Source organism: Pelophylax lessonae (genome assembly GCF_965119305.1).
Source record: "Pelophylax lessonae genome assembly, chromosome: 3".
Lineage (NCBI taxonomy): Eukaryota > Metazoa > Chordata > Amphibia > Anura > Ranidae > Pelophylax > Pelophylax lessonae.
The window spans coordinates 336,859,585-336,881,881 of record NC_138770.1 but is presented as its reverse complement, the minus strand read 5'-3'; the positions used below and the strand labels follow the sequence as shown (position 1 = coordinate 336,881,881).

The window sequence follows — 22,297 nt, the reverse complement described above, 5'->3', positions numbered from 1 at the left end:
AGTTTTGCAATTGGAAACCATAATTTCCAGTTTGTGGCCCTGCCCTTTGGGGTTGGCCACAGCACCAAGAGTGTTTACAAAGATCCTAGCTCCAGTATTGGTTGTTCTAAGGTCCCAAGGGATATCGATAATAGGATATCTGGACGATCTATTACTAGTAGATCGATCGGCATTGGCTCTAAGCCAAAATATCCTTCAGACTGTACATTTTTTTAAACGTTTGGGTATGATACTGAACTTAGCAAAGTCAGCATTACAGCCAGTCCAGCGTCTGGAATACCTGGGGCTTCTTGTCGACACGGTACAGGCAAAGATATTCTTGCCAGCAAGAATGGTCTCAGAACTGAAGGGTCAGGTTCGGTCTATAGTAAGACAGATATCCGTCTATACGTCTTTGCTTGATGTTACTGGGGAAGATGGTGTCCACATTTGAGGCAATTCCCTATGCTCAATTCCATACCAGACCCTTGCAGAACAACAATCTGTCTGCGTGGAACGGAAAAGTTCAGTCCTTGGACTGGTCCATATCTCTGCTACCAAGAGTACGACAGAGTCTGAATTGGTGGTTGTTGACCAGAAATCTGGAGAAGTGAAAATCCTTTCTTCCAGTGACCTTGAAGGTGGTGACCACAGATGCCAGTCTCTCCGGCTGGGGAGCAGTTCTGGAGGAAGCCACTGTCCAGGGGAAATGGTCTTTGGTAGAGAGTCGTCTCCCCATCAACATTTTGAAAATTTGTGCAGTCAGTCGGGCTCTGAAATTCTGGACGCCCAGACTTCGGGGTCAACCTATCAGGGTGCAATCTGACAATGCCACGCCTGTGGCTTATGTCAACCATCAAGGAGGCACAAGGAGTCGGTCAGCCCAGAAAGAGGTGGATATTATCCTGTCCTGGGCAGAGAAGTTTGTGCCATGCCTGACAACAGTGTTGAATCCAGGAATAGAGAACTGGCAGGCAGATTTCTTGAGCCGTCAACAGATGTTTCTGGGGGAGTAGTCATTAAATCCAGATTTTTCAATTGATCTGCCTACGCTGGGGGTTCCCAGACGTAGATCTGTTGGCAACCAGGTTCAACAACAAATCGGATAGATTTGTGTCCAAGACCAGGGATCCACTCCCAGTCGGATTGTTTGTTTGTTGTGCAGAATCCAGCTGGAGGGGAAACCAGTAATTCTGGTAGCTCCGCCTTGGCCAAGGAGGATTTGGTATGCACAAATCCAAAGGTTGGCAGTGACGAGGCCCTGGGCCCTTCCACGGCATCCGGGCCTGCTCTCTCAAGGTCCGATATTCCACCCTGCTATACAGTCTTTAAATTTGACAGCTTGGCTATTGAAGCCTTAATCTTGGAATAGCAGGGTGTGTCTACACTGATAAACGCCAGGAAGCCAGTCTTTAGAAATATTTATTACAGGGTCTGGAAATCCTACATTGCCTCATGTGAAGCCAGGAAATGACATCCCTGCACATATATTATCGGGAGAATTCAATCCTTCCTGCAAGCAGGGGTAGATATGAAATTTGCCCTGAGCACGATTAAGGGGCAGATTTCAGCTTTATCATTTTTTTCCAGGAACTGATCGCTTCCCATCCGTTGGTTCAAACCTTCGTCCGGGGACTATTGCGTTTGCTTCTACCAGTGAAGCCACTGTGTTGGCAGTTTAGCAAAAACAGCCTTTTGAACCTCTGGGGCAGGTTCCCCTGGTTCTTTTGACCAAGAAACTGGTCTTTTTGATTGCAATAAACTTCGGCTAGAAGGGTATCGGAATTAGCAGCTCTTTCTTGTAAAGAGCCATTCTTGATATTTTATCAAGATAGGGTGATTTCACGTCCTCACCCAATTTTTGGCCCAAGGTAGTGTCCGCCTTTCATTTGACATTATATTACCTTCTTTTTTTTCCTGATCCTCACTCAGAGGAGGAAAGGTTATTGCATTTTCTTGATGTAATGCGTACACTTCAATTTTATTTACAGCTCAGATTTGTAAGACCGAGAGCTTGTTTGTGCTGCCAGAAGGCCCCAGAAAGGGGTTGGCAGCATCTAAATCTACGATTTCCTGTTGGATTCGCCAGGTTATTATGCGTATGGTTTAGTAGGAAAGGTTCCAACTTTTTCTTTAAAAGCACATTCGACCAGAGGAGTAGGTGCCTCTTGGGCACATCGCCATGAAGCCTCTATGGCTCAGATTTCCAAGTCCGCGACCTGGTCGTCGGTGCATACGTTGACTCGTTTCTATAGAGTGGATGTTGGGACCCAGGAGGAGTCTACTTTTGGCTGCTGTGTACTGCGGATGGCGGTGTTATGCTTCTGTTAAGGGTCAGATGGCAGTATTTTTTTCTTTTTTTTTTTGGTGTTCCCCTCCCCTCAGTTGCATTGCTTTATGTTAGGATTTATGGCTCTGTGTCCTGTGATGTACGAAAAGAAAAATTGATTTTTAATTCATACTTACCTGTAAAACCAATTTCTTGAAGCACTTAACTGGACACAGAGGTCCCTTCCCCTCCTCTATGGGGTCTTTTATTGCTTGCTACAAAACTGAGGTACTCTCCACATTTTCTCCACAGTGCCTGAAGTTACAGAGGTCAATATTTGAGTTTGATTTTGTTAATTTTTTTGGGATACAGCTGAGCATATCAAATTTATTTAAGAGTTTTACTAGGAACTAGCACTTCCGCTAAATTTTCTATAGTCATAATATGGTTTGTGTCACATCAGAGTTCCTCAGTACCTAATTTAATTTGGAGACACAGGCAAACTTTATAGGTGAAGACCTATAATATCGTTAAGGTTTGGTTATTACCAAAGGTTTGGAACATTGGGCTCATTTCTTATTAAAGCTTACATTTGATTTGTGCAAATATTTGTTGGGATCAAGTGTGGCTGTGATCATTTGTGTACTGTAACTTTGATCTATTTTCTCAGCGCAGCATATCTACTAGTTCTTTGAGCAAGACGAGCTTGTGCCTCATAAAAATGTTGAAATAAAACCTTCATTGTGCATTCACCTTTCAAGACCAGTGAGTGCCACTCTCTCTTTTGGATTATATGTATTACAGTCTTTGCTGCGTATCGGGCCCATTTTCTGTCTCTGATATGTGTGCAATGGGGACTAGTTCTTTGAATGTAGCCCTTTCAGATCAGTTGAAGTTCTGCTTCTCTTATCACCTCAGCTTTATCTGATATCAGTCACGACTAATGATGTGTATAACCCTGATGCAGATTGTCCCATCTCTATTAAGCCCATGGGAGGGTGAAACACATCAATGGTAGTGGCATATGGGAGGACACTAGCTAAAGCCAAACCTCACATAAACTATCACAAGGTTGCCACTCTGTGCAGCTTCACTCTCTTTTCTTGGATGGTCAATGAGGGCTTGTTTTCCATCTTTTTTCTGTTTATTAGGAAAATGTGAATGTTTCAGAGTACATAGTCTGGACACAGGTGAATTGTAATGCCTTTGTCGCTTACCTTTATGTCCTTAATTTAAGGGAGGCTATCTATAAAATATAGTTTAAAAGTGCAGTTGTCCTGTCAGAGCAAATGCTCCAATACACATGGTTCCATTCTAAAAAAGTCAGCATCTTCTGTTGTCACATACACCAATAAAAAACTTAGCGTACTGTACCTTCTCCATGACTGTGCGTGCAAACATGACAGGGTTAGCAATATTTTTGATGCAGGAAACTGCACCTATAGCAAGATTTCTGCCATCCATTATAATTGCATCAAGTTCCACATCACCCTCAGCATTCAGCACAGCACCATGACCTGTAGAAAGCAATTCAGTTTGAAAGAAAAGAAAACATTACTGCCCTAAAGCATTGGAAAGATATTAGAAAAACAATTTTAGAGGTATTTACTACAACTATCCTGGCAGCTATTAGACTTGATTACAGTGAAAAATATTTGCTCTTATTGTCACAAGCTTTTAAGTAAATATAATGCTTTTGGCAACATACTAATATCATTGCACCGTTTCAGTCATAAATGTGGTGTCTTGTCTTTTACATCATAATATCTGCAGGGCACTGGATTCTTCATGTACCAGCATACATTTGTTGGCTAGTATATTTTCCACCAAATGATTTTGCAGTGAGAAGCAGAAATGACAGAACCATTCAAGCAGCATTAAAGTATTTAAATATAAGGTTCTGTTGCTAGCAGAACCACAAAAATAAGTGCAAAGCTAAATTGTAAACTGCATTCTTTATTATTCTTTCATTTTTGGGTTACTGTTATAAACAGCGGCATCACTGGTGGGGGGGCATGGGCACCCCCAACAGTATGCTGTGCCCTCCAAACAGGATCCCGGCCACCTCCTGCTCTGGGATGGCGGGTCGGAAAACGCCAAGATTGCGGGATCCCGTCCCGTTCTCCCCAAAGATCACTGAAGAACAGAGCTGGCACTAGAGAAAGCAGAGCCGATGCTTCCTGTATAGCGCTGGCTCCTGTAACAGGTGGAGTGATACCAAATGTACTCCTCCTGTGACAGGAACGATACAGGAAGCATTGGCTCTGCTCTCTACTGCAGCCGCATGCTTCCTCCAGTGCCACACTTTGTTGATGTGTCTCAGAGGAATCAGCTGTCCCGATCAGCAGTACCCACCAGCAGTATCCGCCAGCAGCACCTGCCAGCAGTACCCACCAACAGTACCTGCCAGCAGTACCAGCCTGCAGTACCAGCCCTGTAGGACAGCCAGCAGCAGCCATCAGCCGTACCCACCTGGGGGACAGCAGCAGCCAGTGATACCAGCAGGAATCCTGAGGAAGAAGTGAAGATTGAGGTCAGTTGCAGGTAAACCGCAGTGCATCTGTGTGAAAGTAGCCTTAGGCCCCTTTCACATGATCGATCCTATTGGGTCTGCCTGTTTTTTCAGGTGGACCCAATCAGACCCTCCATTCACCTCTATAGAGCGGCAGATATAAACAGACTTTTGTCCCCAATCCGATCAACTTAAAAAAACAGAAGGGGATCTGTCTGTCTGGGTGGATCGGATCGGCGGGCTGTGTCAGTGTCTGCTCGGCATATGCTGAGTGGGCACAGACCTGTCATCTGCCCACTTTACTCATTGTGGCCCGTGACTGGTTACCAAATCACTTAAGTAGCCCTCACTCCTCAAAAGGTTGGGCACCCCTGCTCTAGAGGCATGAGTCCCAGATGGAGAGGTGCGCTGTAGCAGCCTTTCCCCTAAGTTTTGCCACAGTGTGTGGCAGAGGGAAGGAGTCCTGGATGGAGAGGTACGCTGTACTGTAGCGCATCAGGAGACCCATGGGGAAATGATAAAGATCTCCCATGAAGTTGATAAAAGTGTTAAGACCGCTTATCACTGTGTTGGCAGGTCTCACTATTCTTCCCTACCTCCTCCATGCTGAGCGCATTGGCATCAATTATAGGCTTTATTGCTGCGTAAACTGGCACCAATACTAGGCTTTATTACTCCGTAAACTGGCTCCAATACTAGACTTTATTACTGCGTAAACTGGCACCAATATTACGCTTTATTACTGCGTAACCTGGCACCAACACTGGGCTTTATTACTGCGTAAACTGCCACTAATACTAGGCTTTATTTTTGCGTAAACTGGCACCAATACTAGGGGTTATTACTGCGTATACTGGCACCAATACTAGGGGCTATTACCACGTAAACTGTCACAAATACTAGGGGCTATTACTGCATAAACTGGCACCAATACTAGGGGCTATTACTGGTCCGAAGGGTTAAATATTGAGCTGGCACACCCTTTGCAGCTATAACAGCTTCAACTCTTCTGGTAAGGCTGTCCACAAGGTTTAGGAGTGTGTCTATGGGAATGTTTGACCATTCTTCCAGAAGCACATTTGTGAGGTCAGGAACTGATGTTGGACGAGAAGGCCTGGCTCACAGTCTCTACTCTAATTCATCCCAAAGGTGTTGGGTTAAGGTCAGGACTCTGCACAGGTCAGTCAAGTTCCTTCACTCCAAACTTGCTTATTCACACTATATTGCCAAAAGTATTGGGCCGCCCTCCAAATCATTTGGTGGAGGGAGGCTTATAGTGCGGGGTTGTTTTTCAGGGGTAGGACATGGCCCCTTAGTTCCAGTGAAGGGAACTCTTAAGGCATCAGCATACCAAGACATTTTGGACAATTTCATGCTCTCAACTTTGTGGGAACATTTTGGGGATTGCGCCTTCCTGTTCTAACATAACTGCGCACCAGTGCACGAAGCAAAGTTCATAAAGACATGGATGAGCAAGTTTGGGGTGGAGGAACTTGACTTGCCTGCACCGGGTCCTGACCTCAGACATTGCCTGACCTCACAAATGCACTTCTGGAAGAATGGTCAAACATTCCCATAGACACACTCCTAAACCTTGTGGACAGCCTTCCCAGAAGAGTTGAATCTGTTATAGCTGCAAAGGGTGGGCCAACCTAATATTGAACCCTACAGACTAAGACTGGGATCCCATTAAAGTTCATGTGCGTGGAAAGGCAGGGCATCCCAATACTTTTTGTAATATTTTTTAATAAAGTGTATAGTTCTATATATTCATTATATATATTTTTTTTTAAAAAGACACATTGCATTCTGCGGTCATTGCATTGTGCTGGTCCTGACCATTACAGAGTAACTCTGAGTGGGGCAGATCCTATTGCAGATCCTTGTGCACAGGGCAGCCATCAGAAATTTTGGGGCCCCTTACACAGCTTTAGGACTGGGCCCCCCGGTGCTTGACCACCAATCTTCCCCATGACCCGCCCACTGGCCGTCCCACCAAATCTGCCCACTGGCCATATTACCAAGTCCTTCAGTGCACCCACTTTTATTTTAGCACTCTTACAACTTAATATATGGAAATGAAAAGTGTATTACAAGTCATCAGTGCTTTCAATATTTAACAGTAAGACTCCATTCACACTAGTCCGACTTGGACCGCGACTTGTCAGCCTGACAAGTCGTGGTCCTCCCGCTCCCATTGTTCAGTACAGGAGCCATTCTAATAGGAGCGACACAAGCGAAAAAGGTTCCTGTACTACTTCGGGGCGACCTGGAGCGACTTGCATAGACATTCATTTTATGAAGTCCGTGCAAGTCGTGCCAAAGTCGCGGTGCACGCGACTTCACAGGTCGCCCCGAAAGTCGTGCCGCTGCAGTGTGAACCGAGACTTAGGGAATACAACCCTCCCTTATCTTAGATATTTCCTCTTTCATACATGAATCAAACAATAAAACAACTCTTGATTGACTAAAGCACAATACCTTTATTCTCCTTAGAAATTAAATTTAACAGGCATGAAACAAACATTATTATAGGCCCCCTGAGAATTTAGTGACCAGCGTACAGGCCCCCTGAGAATGTAGTGACTAGCGTACAGCCCCCCTGAGAATGTAGTGACCAGCGTACAGGTCCCCTGAGAATGTATTGACTAGCGTACAGGTCCTCTGAGAATGTAGTGACAAGCGTAAAGCCCCCCTGAGAATGTAGTGACTAGCGTACAGGTCCCCTGAGAATGTAGTGACTAGTGTACAGGCCCCCTGAGAATGTAGTGACTAGCGTACAGGCCCCCTGAGAATGTGAGACCCCTGAGACCAGTGTGTGTGCGTGCCCCCTTCAATGCAGTGTATCCCCCCCCCCGGGCAGGGATGGGGGATGATGGAGTTGCATTGTGAAAATGGATGAGGATGATTCTGGGTGGAAGTGAGAGTTACTAAGTGAAGAGGCTCTCCACAGTGTAATTCCTTTCCCCACATAGAATCATCCCCAGCCATTTTTACAATGCAACTCCATCATCACGTCTGGAGTCTGTCTCTGTCTGTGTCCCAGGAGTCCAAACAAAAGAACAGGTGAACAAGCAGCAGGCAGCACATTCAAAGTTCAGTCACTTACTTACCATCCACGATGATCTTCTTTCTGCTGCATGTACTGCGAGGGCTGGGGACACTTCCTCCTGCACAGTGATAACTCCACCCCCATGCTGAGTGCTGGCCAATCAGCTACTTGCCAGCCAGGATCTACGGCCACTCGGAAGCCTGTATGCAAATTGCAGGGATTTCTTCTCTCCTCTCCTCCTCAGTCAGACGGCAGCAGCGGTGGGGGTGGGGGGCGTGCGGCGACGATCTTGCTGGTGATGATTAGAACGCCCCCACCCCCACAGACACGTACAATACAAACAGCAGCTGCAGTATTATCCCATAATCTCCCCCCCCCGTGGCGGGGGGAGGGGGGGTCGGGTGCGGGTGGCGGTCGGAAGTTCAGAGAAAAAAAAATTTTAAGTGTAAGGGAAGCAGTCCCCGCCGGGCCCCTCTGAGGCTCGGGGGCCCCTTACACCAGTACTGCCTGTACCCCCCTGATGGCGGCCCTGCTTGTGCATACTAATATTGAAGGATTGGGAACCTTCTTGATCCTGTCAGTGGCAGTTGGCTTAATGGCTCACTTCATGAATTAATCTTTATCATTATCGCATTTTATTAAGATATCCAAATTGTAATTACTACAGACTCCTTACACCTTTGGCCATTACCTCCCTTTTCAAAGATTTCCAAATATGGAAGACTTAACCACTTCAGTTCTGGGTACTTTTACCCCCTTCCTGCCCAGGCCAATTTTCAGTATTCAGCACTGTTGCATTTTGAATGACAAACTGTGCGGTCATGCTGTGTGGCCCAGTAGGCGCACAAGAGGAGCATTCTGGAAAGACGTCCTATGGCCTGGCTGTCATTGTTCTATAGGCCAGGTGGGAAAGTGTTAAGCAAGCCATAGATTATGCAATTTTCTTTCCTTCAACCATGGGTTGAAAGAAAGTAAATTGTCGAATTCCCCCATCAACACAATTAGTGTTCTTTTAGGGAATCCCTCCTGCTGCGTTATTGTATTCTGACAGCAGAAGTTTTCTCACCATTAGAATATAATGATCACTGCCACCGGATGAGAAAAACCTGACAGGCTGGTTTTACTGACGGCGATTGATAGAGCAACTTCAGTACAACTAGCCTGCCCATAGATGGATCGAAATTTGGCAGTTTTCTGCTGAACCGACTGAATTTTAATCAGTCTATCTAATCAGACTTTAGGCTTCCGAAGCAAGAACTTGTGCATGTACCTAAATATTTTGCATGATAAAATGCTGAGAGCATTAAATAAACATTTCCAACAAATAAACAAATGCACTGGGAGGCTGCAATATGGTATTTTATAGCCTCAATTCCTCCTAGACTTGACATTTTCCAATTAATGGCTAATACCTACAATAGCCTTTTTAGAAATCAAAGTTAGTATTAAAGACCCTTTTACACATGTTCTTATTAAAACATGATAAAGAGGCAGGAACATTCGCTTTTCACATAAACATACCTGCATCAAATACTGGGTTGTTTTCCAGCATTTGCACAGCACATTCCACAGCTTGAACAGCTCCTCCACCATTTGCTAGTACAGAAAATCCACACTTTGCTGCATATCTAACACCGTCCTTGCTGCTCTCTGCCAGATCATCTGGTATTGCCCATGCTCCTCCATGGACTACAATAACTGGCTTGATGTCCATTTCTTTTATTTGAACTGAAACATAACATTTTTTTTTAGAAAAAGGAAACATACAACCTTCCATTGCTTTCTTATATGTGACTATATATAACATACACACACACACACTAAACAAAATTATAAAAAAAATCAAAACTTTTGTTTTTGCCTCCATTTTTCATGAGCTGAAGTTAAAGATCTAAGACTTTCTAAGTACACAAAAGGCCTATTACTCTCAAATATTGTTCACAAATCTGTGTTAGTGAGCACTTCTCCTTTGCCGAGATAATCCATCCACCTCACAGGTGTGGCATATCAAGATGCTGATTAGACAGCATGATTATTGCCTAAGGCCCCATTCACACCTGGGCGTTTTTGAGTGTTTTTCAGCTAAAAAAAACGTTCCAAAACGCCCAACAAGTAAAACCCCATTCATTTAAATGGCCCCTGTTCACATCTGAGCGTTTTGCAAAATGCCTGTAGCTGAAAAAAGTATATGAGCTTCTTTTTGGGCTGATTACCAGCGTTTTTGATATCATGTCAATGCCTGCCTCCAAAAATGCCTCAAAAAAACGCCTGTAAAATCGCGGTAAAACGCTACGCTCAAGTGTGAATGCAGCCTTAGGCTGGCCACAATAAAGGCCACTCTAAAATGTGCACACAGTCCTCTACAGGCTCGACAAGGGCACCCTGACTGTTATTAGGTATTGGGATGAAATCCTTGCACCCATTCCAGCTTTCTTGCTCTTTCCCTCTGAAACTGTGGCTTTCTAAAGCTGACTATACAGTATAGTGTTTGGAGCCTGTACAATAGTTGAGGCCTTTTTCTGTGATATAATACACTCTAATTTTATTTGTTGATAAAAGCCTGCCTGGTCTCTCCATTGTAAACTGCAAGCTATTAAAGATGTCTACATAGGTTGCTTCAAGTCTGTACAATATTTCGGGCTTTTGTCAAGCAACCTGTCATAAATAAATGTAGCTCATTGTGTATCAAATCATTACTTGGAAAGTCCCAGATAAACAGCATGTCTTCATAGTGGTCATTACACAGTGAAAGCAAACTGCAATGAGCATGTGAACAGGCACTGACAATGGCAGGATAGATAGATACAAGCCAGCAAGTAAGTAAGGTGAAACGCATAGCAATATTTTGCTGATCCCAAGGCTTCTGCTGACAAGGTAATGCCAAAATGCTGAGCTACACTGTCACTGTGTTACATATATATGTATATAAAGCACACTCAAGATACCGGGTTATCAATGAGATAAGGAGTCCTGTGCCATAGAGCAGTGTATCAAGTTTTTTGTGCTCACTGAATGCAGCCACACTGTGCGTCATCCTGTTGTCTCTGCTTTGTATGGAGGGCTGAACACCATGAGGTCTGTCGTCATCTACCTGGAATCCTGAGAGGCTGTGGGTGCCATGTACACACAAAGGGGGAAATTACACTGACCGGATTCTTCCACTTCTATGTAGACTTTGTCAAGGTGTCAATTAGTCTGCTAAACACTACCTTAAATAAGCAGGTAAACACTGCCTTTCACTAGTTCTTAGTCACCTCAAGTCCGGACACTTTCACCACCTTCCAGTATGGGCCATTTTTCAGCTTTTAGCACTGTCATACTTTGAATGACAATTACTCAATCACACAACATTGTACCCTAATGACATGTTTTTAATTTTTTTTTAGACAGATAGCGCTTTATTTTGGTGGTGTTTAATCACCACTGGGTTTTTATTTTTTGGTAAATAAGCAAATAAAATACCAAAAAACAAAAAAAACTTTTAGTTTTTGTTTTTAACCACTTCAGCCCCGGAAGGTTTTAACACACCCCTATGACCAGATATTTTTTGCGGTACGGCGCTGCGTTACTTTAACTGACTAGTGGCCGGTCATACGACGCTTTACCCAAATAAAATTGATGTCCATTCTTTCCCACAAATAGAGCTTTCTTTTGGTGGTATTTGATCACCTCTGCGTTTTTTTTTTTTTTTTTTTTTTACTTTTTTTGCGCTATAAACAAAAGAAGAGCAACAATTTTGAGGACAAAAATATTTTTTTACTTCCTGCTATAAAACATATCCAATAAAAAAAAAAATGTAAAAAAATCTAATTTCTTCATCAATTGTCTGTAAAAAACGCCAAACTGTTGCCTCTGAAATAGTAAACACTATTTTTTAAATTCATGGCAAAAACTGCCTTGTCTCTCCCTCTTACATTGCAATCCAATCAAGTGGCTTGCTTACTCTGATTGTGAACTGCATGTGTGGCTCTGTATCTGAAATATTGCACTTTACTTTTCTATCTCAGGATAAAATCTGCCTCATCTCTGGAATGTTATTTTATGAATTTGAAGTGCTTTAGTTCGCTTTGTTTTGTCATTTTGCTAAACTTTCAGACAAATACACCCGGGTAATGTGTAAAAAAAACACACACTATACTATGAAACTGTTTTGCACTGACCAATTGGTAAAACATCAAGGGATTTTCTAAAGCTTTAAGGATCTTTTGTGGCTGCTACATTCACCTTCAATTGGGGCCTATTACAGCTGGATAAAAAAAAATAAAAAATAGGTGTTGCAGCCAAAACTAACTAAAAAGCCCTTTTATTCAATTTGGGGTACTGGAAAAAATGTAAAAGTAAAATAATCAAATACTAATTAAAATTATGTGGTACCAAAATACTGTGTTGTTGATGCTGTCAGGGATAATCATACTGTTTTGTAATACCAAATACAGCTTAAAGAGGTTGTAAACCCATAAAATGTATTTTTTTTTTTTCAACCTGAAAGAGAAACACATAATGAGCTAGTATGCATCGCATACTAGCTAATTATGAAATACTTACCTTAGAACGAGCCCCCGCCATGCCACCCGCTTACCTGTATGACGGGCGACTGAACATCGCGGCATCCGGCCATCTGATTGTCCGGAGCCGCGGTGACGTCACTCCCGCGCACGCGCACAGGAGCCGACGGTCACAGCACGGGGCTCTGATGGAACGGCACCAGCGGCCGTTCCTTCAGAGCGCATGCGCCAGTGACGTCACTGGCTGCATGTAAGGTAAATATCTCCTAAACGGTACATGTTTGGGAGATATTTACAGTACCTATAGGTAAGCCTTATCATAGGCTTACCTATAGGTAAAAGTTGCAAAGGAGAGTTTACTTCCTCTTTAAATACATCTCCCAAGCATGTAATTGAAAAGAATAGTGTTTTTCCAATATCACCCTCGAAGTTACAAAAAAAGAGGGCCCCCTCCCCACTGTATAGTGTTTTTCCCTTATTTTTGCATTGAACATTTCCCCTATGGCAGTGCCCAGCTCCCCATGCTCTTTGTTCGAGCAGGACCTTCTGATTCCTCTTGTGCCAAATTTTATTGTAACTGTAATGTCTGCCTTCATTTTGTAAAGCGCTGTGCAAACTGTTGGTGCTATATAAATTCTGTATAATAATATAAATACGTACTTTTCTATAGCAACTACAGTTTGCTTCAGAAACCTCAAAAATGGGCGAATACCTAATGCGATGTAACATACCTGATATAGCAGTGAAAGTAAATTACCTGCAGCTTTTTCGAATAATATTTTTGTAGGATTCATTCAAAACATTTCGATCTTTCCAGCAGTTACACAATGTTGCTGTTAAACTAAAACATTATGCCGTGTGCATTTTCCTCAAAAGCAGTCAAACCTGTTAATTATTGACTGTCAGCTTTATGTTTATCTGGCATTCCTATCTGGTTTACTTAAAGGGCTACGAGCTATATAAAACAGACCATTGTAAAACGAAAAATTACAATTTTAAAATTGATTTTTTTCTGTGTAGCACAATTGTGTAGTACCTTGAGTTTTAGGTCTATTTAGCCTTACCCTTCATCCTAGCTTTAGAAAAGTGCCGCAATTTACAACTCTTTTGCATGAACGCTAAATGTAACATATCAGCCATTATACTGGGCATTAGGTATAGCAGAAATGCTCATGTAATAAGGCAAGCAGCCCCAAGGCTATTAGCAGACATTGGTTTAGTGAGGTTGGTAATGGCTTCCAGGAATACACACACACGCACACACTTTAAACATTATAATACAGCTATCATAAAATGTTATTACAATAAAAAACATAAAAAGATGTATACACTTTTTACCGCAAAGTTATCCAATTTAGCACACTCTTGCAATTTTCATATTCTCTTCCTACAGCAACCAGCTTGATGCATACATGTGTTACAACCAGCATACTAAAATAGAAATGAAATCATGAGTATGTAATACTATAGCTAAAGTTCAAAGAGTTCAGTGTGAGCAGTATACAAATTCTTTCTCATGCAGAATGTCCCAATGTTTTCAATTGATCACAGTAAGACAGTATTATAGTAAATCTATGGTGAAAAGCTTTACATATGAACCACTAATAAGCAGACACTTAAATGTTTGGTTTACATGATGATTTTAAATATAATTTGGTTTCCAAGTATGTAATTTAGTAATTATTTTAAAGGATAGTCTCCATGAATTCTAGACTCAGACTGTAAGACTGGGTTCACACTGATGCGAATTGGATGCAGGCATCCAATTCGCATTACTGGAGAGTGTGACTGACTCTCAATAGAGCCGGTTCACACAGCTCCAGGATGGCCACAGTCCACAATCGAAAAGGGTCTTGTGTGTCTTCTGGCCTGTTTCAGGTGGGAATTTATCCAAAAATTTGGACCTGATTCGCACGTCAAATGGAGAACAGAGAAGCACCTCTGCTGTGAGCCGCGGCCAGTGTGAACCCAGCCTTAGTGGACTTTGATATTGGTCTCAATTCAGAATATTTCCTTCCTTTTAGTGCCATAAACCCCATTCCCTGTCAATCAGCTGCTCACATTTAAGCCCCGTACACACGTACCGATCGTCGGCTGAACGATCGGCCGTCTTTTGTCCCCGGGCTGTCGTGTCCGCTGAAAAGTGCAAAAGACTGCACACGAATTTTGTCGGCCAACAACAGCCGACTACAGAAGTGATGTCATGTGATGGTTAACTTTCCGTGTCTTTTTTCTTCTCTGAGCATGCCCAGTCTTGCAAATCTGCTGATTGTCCGCCGAAATCTGTACTGACTGACGCACAATCGGCCGTTCTGTTGTCGGCGTACAAAAATTTTAATGCCTGCAGGACAGATTCTGTTCGGCCGAAAATGCGCTGTCGGCTGTCGGAAGCATCATACTAACAAGCCCACAATCGGCCGATCGTTCGGCGGCCGAATATTTGCGGCCGACAATCGGTACGTGTGTACGGGGCTTTAGATTAGGAGTTGTGCACGGATCGATTTGAATACTAACACAGATTTGCGCAGATACTACAATGTGCTATACTTTAGCACGGTTCTTACCTTAGAAAACATTTAGGTCAGCTCAGGTTCACATTAATATAATCTTATGGAGGTGACTCTTCTACAGTTTCTTGGGTGTGCCAGAACTGGAGCCTCAGACACGAATTGCTCTAAAACAACAGCCACTGTAACCCAGCAAGTCACTGTGAACTATAGAGGGCCCAGTGTTGCTATTCCTTGCGGAGTATGGGAATAGGTACCCCTTGTTTCCTTCATTAAAGGTTTACCACATAGTTCTGAGAATCTGTGAGAGGTTTGAAGCCTGGGTTCATGAGTCAGGGAGATCTTTAAAGCATGGGTCTATGGGCCTTTGAGAGCTTTAAAGTTTGGGTCCATGAGCAAGTGAAAGCTTTAAAGTATGGGTTTGTAAGTCATAGAACAGTGACGGCAGAAAAAAGACCAAGTGGTCTGCAGAGTTGAAAGGTTTGAAGCTTGGGTCAGTGAATAGTGTGATCCCAGATCCAGTTTATAAAGTGTATTTAAATGCTAATTTGACGACATTTAGTTTGCTAAAGCATTCTGTATCATGCACATTTTCTCTTGGTTTCGTAAAATACTGTATTTACCAGTACTGCGGATCTCCTCCAGCTTCCTTCTGGTAATTACTGTCTACATGCACTTGTTCCAACATTGGCTGCACATTATTGCTCTGGACTGGCTTCCTAATGGTGACAACAGTTGATCATGCCTCATCAGTGATGGGAGGTGGGTGGGGCCTCTTCCCAGACTGTGATCCAAAGTGAATGAAAGTAAACTCAAATGCACTGTGAACACCCAGTGATAGGAGTGGTCCCTGTCAATTGCCCTCTGAAAAGCGATCCACTGCAGGGTGCTCTTCAGAGGACAAAGCCTGTTTGAAATGTGCCAAGTGTGGTAGCAATGACCTTAATGGTATGAATAAAAGGAACTCAAGAAAATGTATGTGTGGCAATGTAGCAAACTATAAAAGATAATTGCAGAAGTTACAAAGTAAAAACTGAAAGACAAAATATAAACAATGAGGCGAGTAGCCCAATTGACTATACACATTGTCACTAATTACTAATTAGAATGTGCAGCTTGAAGCAGCCATGGGTGATTGTTATGACACTGTGAAAACAAAAGAGAAAAGACAAGCACAACCACCATAGTGTAGTAAACAAGGTGAACAAGATTTATTAAATGATTAAAAATGCACTCACAAAAGAGGAGTTTGTGCAAAGCATAAAAAGTCAAAAGCAGTTGCCCCTGGAGCCCAGAGACGCTGTGGGATTCCCCTGCTTCGGCCGTGAGCAAGAGGAGAAGAGCACAGGTAAGAGGGAGCCGCTACAAAAAACAAAACAAAAGAGGACAAACTCTTAGGATCAACAAGAGCATACTCACAAGCATGTGAATTAAAATCACTCATTTAGCTACTCATCTATAGCCCAGTGGTCCTAGACATGGCACACTCCAGAGTGCAGGGGGACTTCATAGGGATCCCTCATTTTGAAGGCAACCTGTTCCTCTTCAGAGCAAACCACACAAGTTCCTTCCACAAAATTTAAACTCTCATACACGACGTGAGAGCTTGGAACACCTCCCCTTGAATGGATGGGGACAAGTCAAAAAGGGGCGGGGGAGAAAGGGATCAGCCCACTGAGAGCAAAAACAGTGCAATGGCTGACCCAAAAAACAACCAAAAGCTGAAGTTGCTGGCAAATGGAGGATAAAAAAAATACATACACTATATTGTCAAAGGTATTGGGATGCCTGCCTTTACACGCACATGAACTTTAATGGCATTCCAGTCTTAGTCTGTAGGGATTAATATGGAGTTGGCCCACCTTTTACAGCTATAACAGCTTTAACTCTTCTGGGAAGGCTGTCAACAATGTTTAGGAGTGTGTCTATGGGAATGTTTGACCATTCTTCCCAAAGCACATTTGTGAGGTCAGGCACTGATGTTGGATGAGAAGGCCTGGCTAGCAGTCTTCGCTCAAATTCAACCCAAAGGTGTTCTATCAGTTGGAGGTCAGGACTCTGTACAGGCCAGTCAAGTTCTCCCACACCAAACTCGCTCATCAATGTCTTTATGGACCTTGCTTTATGCACTGATTCAAATCATTTGGCGAAAGAGGGATTATGGTGTGGGGTTGTTTTTCAGGGGTTGGGTTTGGTCCCTTAGTTCCAGTAAAAGGAACTCTTAAGGTGTCAGCATACTAGGACAATTTTTATGTTCCCAACTTTGTGGGAACAGTTTGGAGTTGGCCCTTCCTGTTCCAATATGACTGCTCACCAGTGCACAAAGCAAGGTCCATAAAGACATGGATGAGCGAGTTTCAGGTGGCAGAACTTGACTGGCCTGCACAGAGTCCTGACTTCAACCCGATAGAATACCTTTGGGATGAATTAAAGAGGAGACTGCGAGCCAGTCCACATCAGTGCCTGGTCTCACAAATGTGCTTCTGGAAGAATGGTCGAACATTCCCATAGACACACTCCTAAACCTTGTGGACAGCCTTCCCAGAAGAGATTAAGCTGTTATAGCTGAAAAGGGGGGGGGGGGGGGAATCAATATTGAACCCTACGGATTTAGACTGGGGTGGCTTTAAAGTTAATGTGCCTGTAAAGGCACATATAAATATATACACACACTTACACACACAATAATCTAATACTATATTTACATACCCTGAATGAACAGAAGTACCATGATGAATTACAGCAGCTAGCAGAACAACATCCAATTTGCTGACAACATGATCTTTAGTTTCCTAAGTGCACATACATCTGTAGGTATGGATTCTCAAGTGTTTTTAGAGCCAGCATGTAATTAGGTAGATAGATTTTCCCGAAGGGAATCCAGAATGGCATTCCAGGAATGTCTGGAACGCATACCAATGTAAAAATCTGGAAGATCTGGCTGGAAATGCACTCCAAGCCTCACTTCAGATGTACCGTGACATCACTTCTGAGCTGGTGAAGTCTTCCATGTTGTGGTGGTTGAACACTAGAGGCAGAGAGAGGACAAGAATTGCCATAGTACCAATTAAGCTACAGTATATCTATATACAACTCAGAATTCTAGCATAGATGTGCCAGCAAAGAAAGGGAGAAACAAATATCTTGCAGCCTTCTAATAGTTGCTGCAGGGTCCCACAATGCTACCTGTACTAAATTAAAACAATTCAGATATATAGTAATGTAGACCTAGCTGCACAGAATCTCTGCATCAACCTAAACAATGTACAACATAACTGCATTGTGTATTCTATGGTGGATGATGCATAGGGGATCAGTAGTAGAATTATGAGGCTCAATGGTACCTTGCGATATAAAACACCATTAAAGCCTAGAAGAGCTTCTAGCGTATGTATATTGAAAAAAATAAATCAAAAGTACAAGTAATAAGATAAAATAAAAATATAAATTTAAATAAACATATGTATAAAGAGAGAAGGAGAACGCAGAAGGCTTGGGGCTCTCATAAGGGGCCCTTACATAGAGCTTTCAGCAAAAAAACATACAGTAGAAATAATCCATAGGAACTGAATTTTAAATTAATATAAATATAAGATCCTAGTATACTAAGCTGGTACTACTGTATAAGCCACAGGCTCCTAATGTACCTATCGACAGTATCTCACAAAAGGGAGTATATCCCTCATATTTTGGTAAATATTACATTATATCTTTTCATGTGACAACACTGAAGAAATGACACTTTGCTACAATGTAAAGTAGTGAGTGTACAGCTTGTATAACAGTGTAAATTTGCTGTCCCCTCAAAATAACTCAACATACAGCCATTAATGTCTAAACTGCTGGCAACAAAAGTGAGTACACCCCTAAATTAAAATTTCCAAACTGGGCCTTAAGTGTAAATTTTTTGTGTGGCCACCATTATTTCCAAGCTCTGCATTAACCCTCTTGGACATGGAGTTCATCACTAGAGCTTCACAGGTTGCCACTGGAGTCCTCTTCCACTCCTCATGATGACATCATGGAACTGGTGGATGTTAGAGACCTTGCGCTCCTCCACCTTCCATTTGATGATGCCCCACAGATGGTCCGTTCCCATCCGATTCCCCCATAGAGAACAGCAGGGACCTGACAGCTCTGTCTCTGCACATAGCGCTGAGACAGAGCAGCCATCAGCCTGCTCAGCCCGCCGACGGACTCCCCTGTGTGAAAGGGGCCTAAGTCGTTCCAGAACACCTGACTTTCTTCCAAGCATTACACTTGCACCATCTCTACAAACCCCAATCACGTTTTTAGCAAGAAAGTCATTACTGAACGTGGTTTGGAAAGACAAGCTAGAAGAGGGACTTCAATAGACTGTGCATCTGCTTTAGGCAAATCAAGAAAGAAAGTGACTGGGTATTTTCCGTTAACAGAGGCACAATTATAAACAATTAACACTGAATGTGAAGAAACTGTAGTAGATTTATCAAAATATACAGACATTTTTGGAACCTGTTTAACAATTGCCTTGCAAAGCTTTTTTCTCATTTCACTGGCAATGTAATCTATTATTTGTGCAGCTATATACTCACTATAGAGAATACATCCTAAGCCTTCACCATTTGCAATTTGCACGCTGATAATATCTCAGAAGTCTGTGAAAGGGCGATTTTGTTTTGCAGAAAAGTAGGCAGTGCAAAATACTTCAGTGGTGGATGCAAACGTATGCTTCTGCTGTTCTGCAATGTTGGATTGCAAAATCTCCAAGATACAGTTTGAATATCTCCTGCCTTTACATGTGCTTCTGAAATCTTATGTATATGTTTTTTTTTACACAGTGATCTTTTTTGTTTTGCCATATGGAGTAATCATACCAGTGCTCCATTCTTTTGAAATAGATACACCCTGTGAAACAGACACTCCAAGGGGTTTAACCTCACGACACACATTGCATCCTGAAAGGCTATTTTCTACAAACAGCCAAGGGTACTTTTTTAAATTCTAGCCACTAATTCTGGTCCCAACATTCTAGTAGAAGAATTCCCTCATCAACATCAGCAGCTATATCTTCAGTAACTAAGTCCACTACAGCTAAGTTAATGACTGGCATAGTTTCTGCAGAGGACACTGGGTCATCCTGCTGAAGCGGAGGCTCACGCTGAGATGAGCAACTTGCAGACTCAGTGATTTTTTTACTGGAAGCCTTTGAGAAGAAATCTTTAATGCTGCCCTTTTGTTTTCTCAATTCTGTACAAATAAAAACAATAAAAAAAAATAATTTACTGAAAGGGGGTGAAAAGGTTAAAAGACAAGCTTTCAAGAGTTTTCCTTTCTTCCTTCAGGTACTGTATATGTTTCAGATCCTAGAAAGAGGGAAACTCTCAAAAGCTTTTCTATATAGCTTAAAGCAATTTCAGCAAACAGTTTACGCAGTAATAGTCCCTAGTCTTGGTGCCAGTTTACGCAGTAATACAGCCTTGTATTGGTGCCAGTTTACTGCAGGAATAAAGCCTGGTATTGGTGCCAATTTACACAGTAATAAAGCCTAGTATTGGTGCCAGTTCATGCAGTAATAGCCCCTAGTATTGGTGCCAGGATACGCAGTAATAAAGCCTAGTATTGGTGCCATTTTAAGCAGTAATAATGTCTAGTATTGATTCCAGTTTACACAGTAATAAAGCCTAGTATTGGTGACAGTTTACGCAGTAATAACCCCTAGTATTGGTGCCAGTTTACGCAGTAATAAAGCCTAGTATTGATGTCAGTTTACACAGTAATAAAGTCTAGTATTGGTGCTAGTTTACGCAGTAATAAAGCCTAGTAATGGTAGCAGTTTACACAGTAATAATTGGTGGGTACTGCTGGCTGGTATTACTGGCGGATACTGCTGGATGGTACTACTGGCAGGTACTGCTGGCTGGTATTACTGGTGGGTACTAATTGCCGGTATTGCTGGTGGGTACTACTGGCAGATACTGCTGGCTGGTACTGCTGGCGAGTTTCTGCTGGCTGGTACTGCTGGTGGGTACTACCTGGCTGGTACAACTGGCTGTCATTACTGGCTGGTACTGCTGGCTGGTATTGCTGGCAAGTACTGCTAGCTGGTACTGCTGGCTGGTACTGCTGGCTGGTACTTCTGGTGGATACTGCTGGCATGTACTACTAGCTGGTACTGCTGGTGGGTACTGCTGTCTGGTACTGCTGGCTGGTTTTACTGGTGGGGGGTACTGCTGGGGGGGGTACTATTGGTGGGTACTGCTGGTGGGTACTGCTGGCTGGTACTGTTGGTGGGTACTGCTGGCTGGTATTACGGGCGGATACTGCTGGCTGGTACTACTGGTGGGTACTAATTGCCGGTACTGCTGGTGGGTACTACTGGCTAGTACTGCTGATGGGTACTACTGGCTAGTACTGCTGATGGGTACTGCTGGCTGATACTGCTGGTGGGTACTGCTGGTGGGTACTGCTGGCCAGTATTGCTGATGGGTACTGATGGCTGGTACTGTTGGTGGGTACTGCTGGATGGTTTTACTGGCTGGTACTTCTGGCTAGTACTACTGGTGTATACTGCTGGATGGTTCCTGATCCTCCATCCATCTATGAGCATCAGTGTAAATCTGTGACAAGAGTGGAACTAGAGGAAGCATGAGGCTGCAGTAGTGAGCAGAGCTTCCTGTATCGCACCTGTCACAGGCGGAGGGAGAGTACATATGGTATCACTCTGCCTGTGACAGGAGCCAGTGCTATACAGGAAGCATTGGCTCTGCTTCCTCTAGTGCCGGCTGAGCGGCTCTGTTCTTCACACGCACACAGATGGCGTTGAAAGGACTGAAACATAATGTCCCAGAGGTGTTCTTTTGGATTTAGGCAAGGCGAGCGTGGGGCCATTCAATGATATCAATTTTTTTATCCTCCCGGAACTGGCTGCATACTCTCGCCACATGAGGTCGGGCATTGTCATGCACCAGGATGAACCCAGGACCTACTGCACCAGTGTAGGGTCTGACAATGGGCCCAAGGATTTCATCCTGATACCTAACGGCAGTCAGGGTGCCATTGTCTCTAGACTGTAGAGGTCTGTGCATCCCCCATGAATATGCCTCCCCAGACCATCACTGACCCACCACCAAACCGGTCATGCTGAACTGTGTACAGGCAGCATAAATTTCTCAGTGGATTCTACAGACGCTTTCACGTCTGTAACCTGTTCAGGGTCAACCTGCTCTCAACTGTGAAAAGCACAGGGCGCCAGTGGGGGACTTGCCAATGTTCAATTGAGCTACATGGTGTGGGGCAGTGAGCACAGGCCCACTAGAGGAAGTCAGGCCCTCAGGGAACCCTCATGAAGTCTGTTTCTGATTGTTTGGTCAGAAACATTCACACCAGTGGCCTGCTGGAGGTAATTTTGTAGGGCTCTGGCAGTGCTTATCCTGTTCCTCTTTGCACAAAGGAGCAGATACCAATCCTGCTGATGGGTTAAAAACCTTCTAC

At 43.3% G+C, this 22,297-nt stretch overlaps 1 protein-coding gene across 2 annotated transcripts in view; it reads right to left on the bottom strand.

The window, feature by feature from the left end:
* The window catches only part of LOC309548976 (isoaspartyl peptidase/L-asparaginase-like), a 105,088-nt gene that overhangs the window by 69,204 nt on the left and 13,587 nt on the right, over positions 1-22,297 (bottom strand). Inside the window, exons 1-3 of one of the 2 annotated variants that reach the window (XM_082248911.1) lie at positions 13,656-13,740; positions 9,334-9,540; positions 3,623-3,765 (exon numbers count right to left, since the gene is read on the bottom strand). In XM_082248911.1, the coding sequence (XP_082105037.1) occupies positions 3,623-3,765; positions 9,334-9,526 (336 nt within the window). In that variant the 5' untranslated portion in view covers positions 9,527-9,540; positions 13,656-13,740. Of the gene's footprint in view, positions 1-3,622; positions 3,766-9,333; positions 9,541-13,655; positions 13,741-22,297 lie in introns of those variants that run through there. The other variant, XM_082248910.1, reaches the window with a different exon arrangement.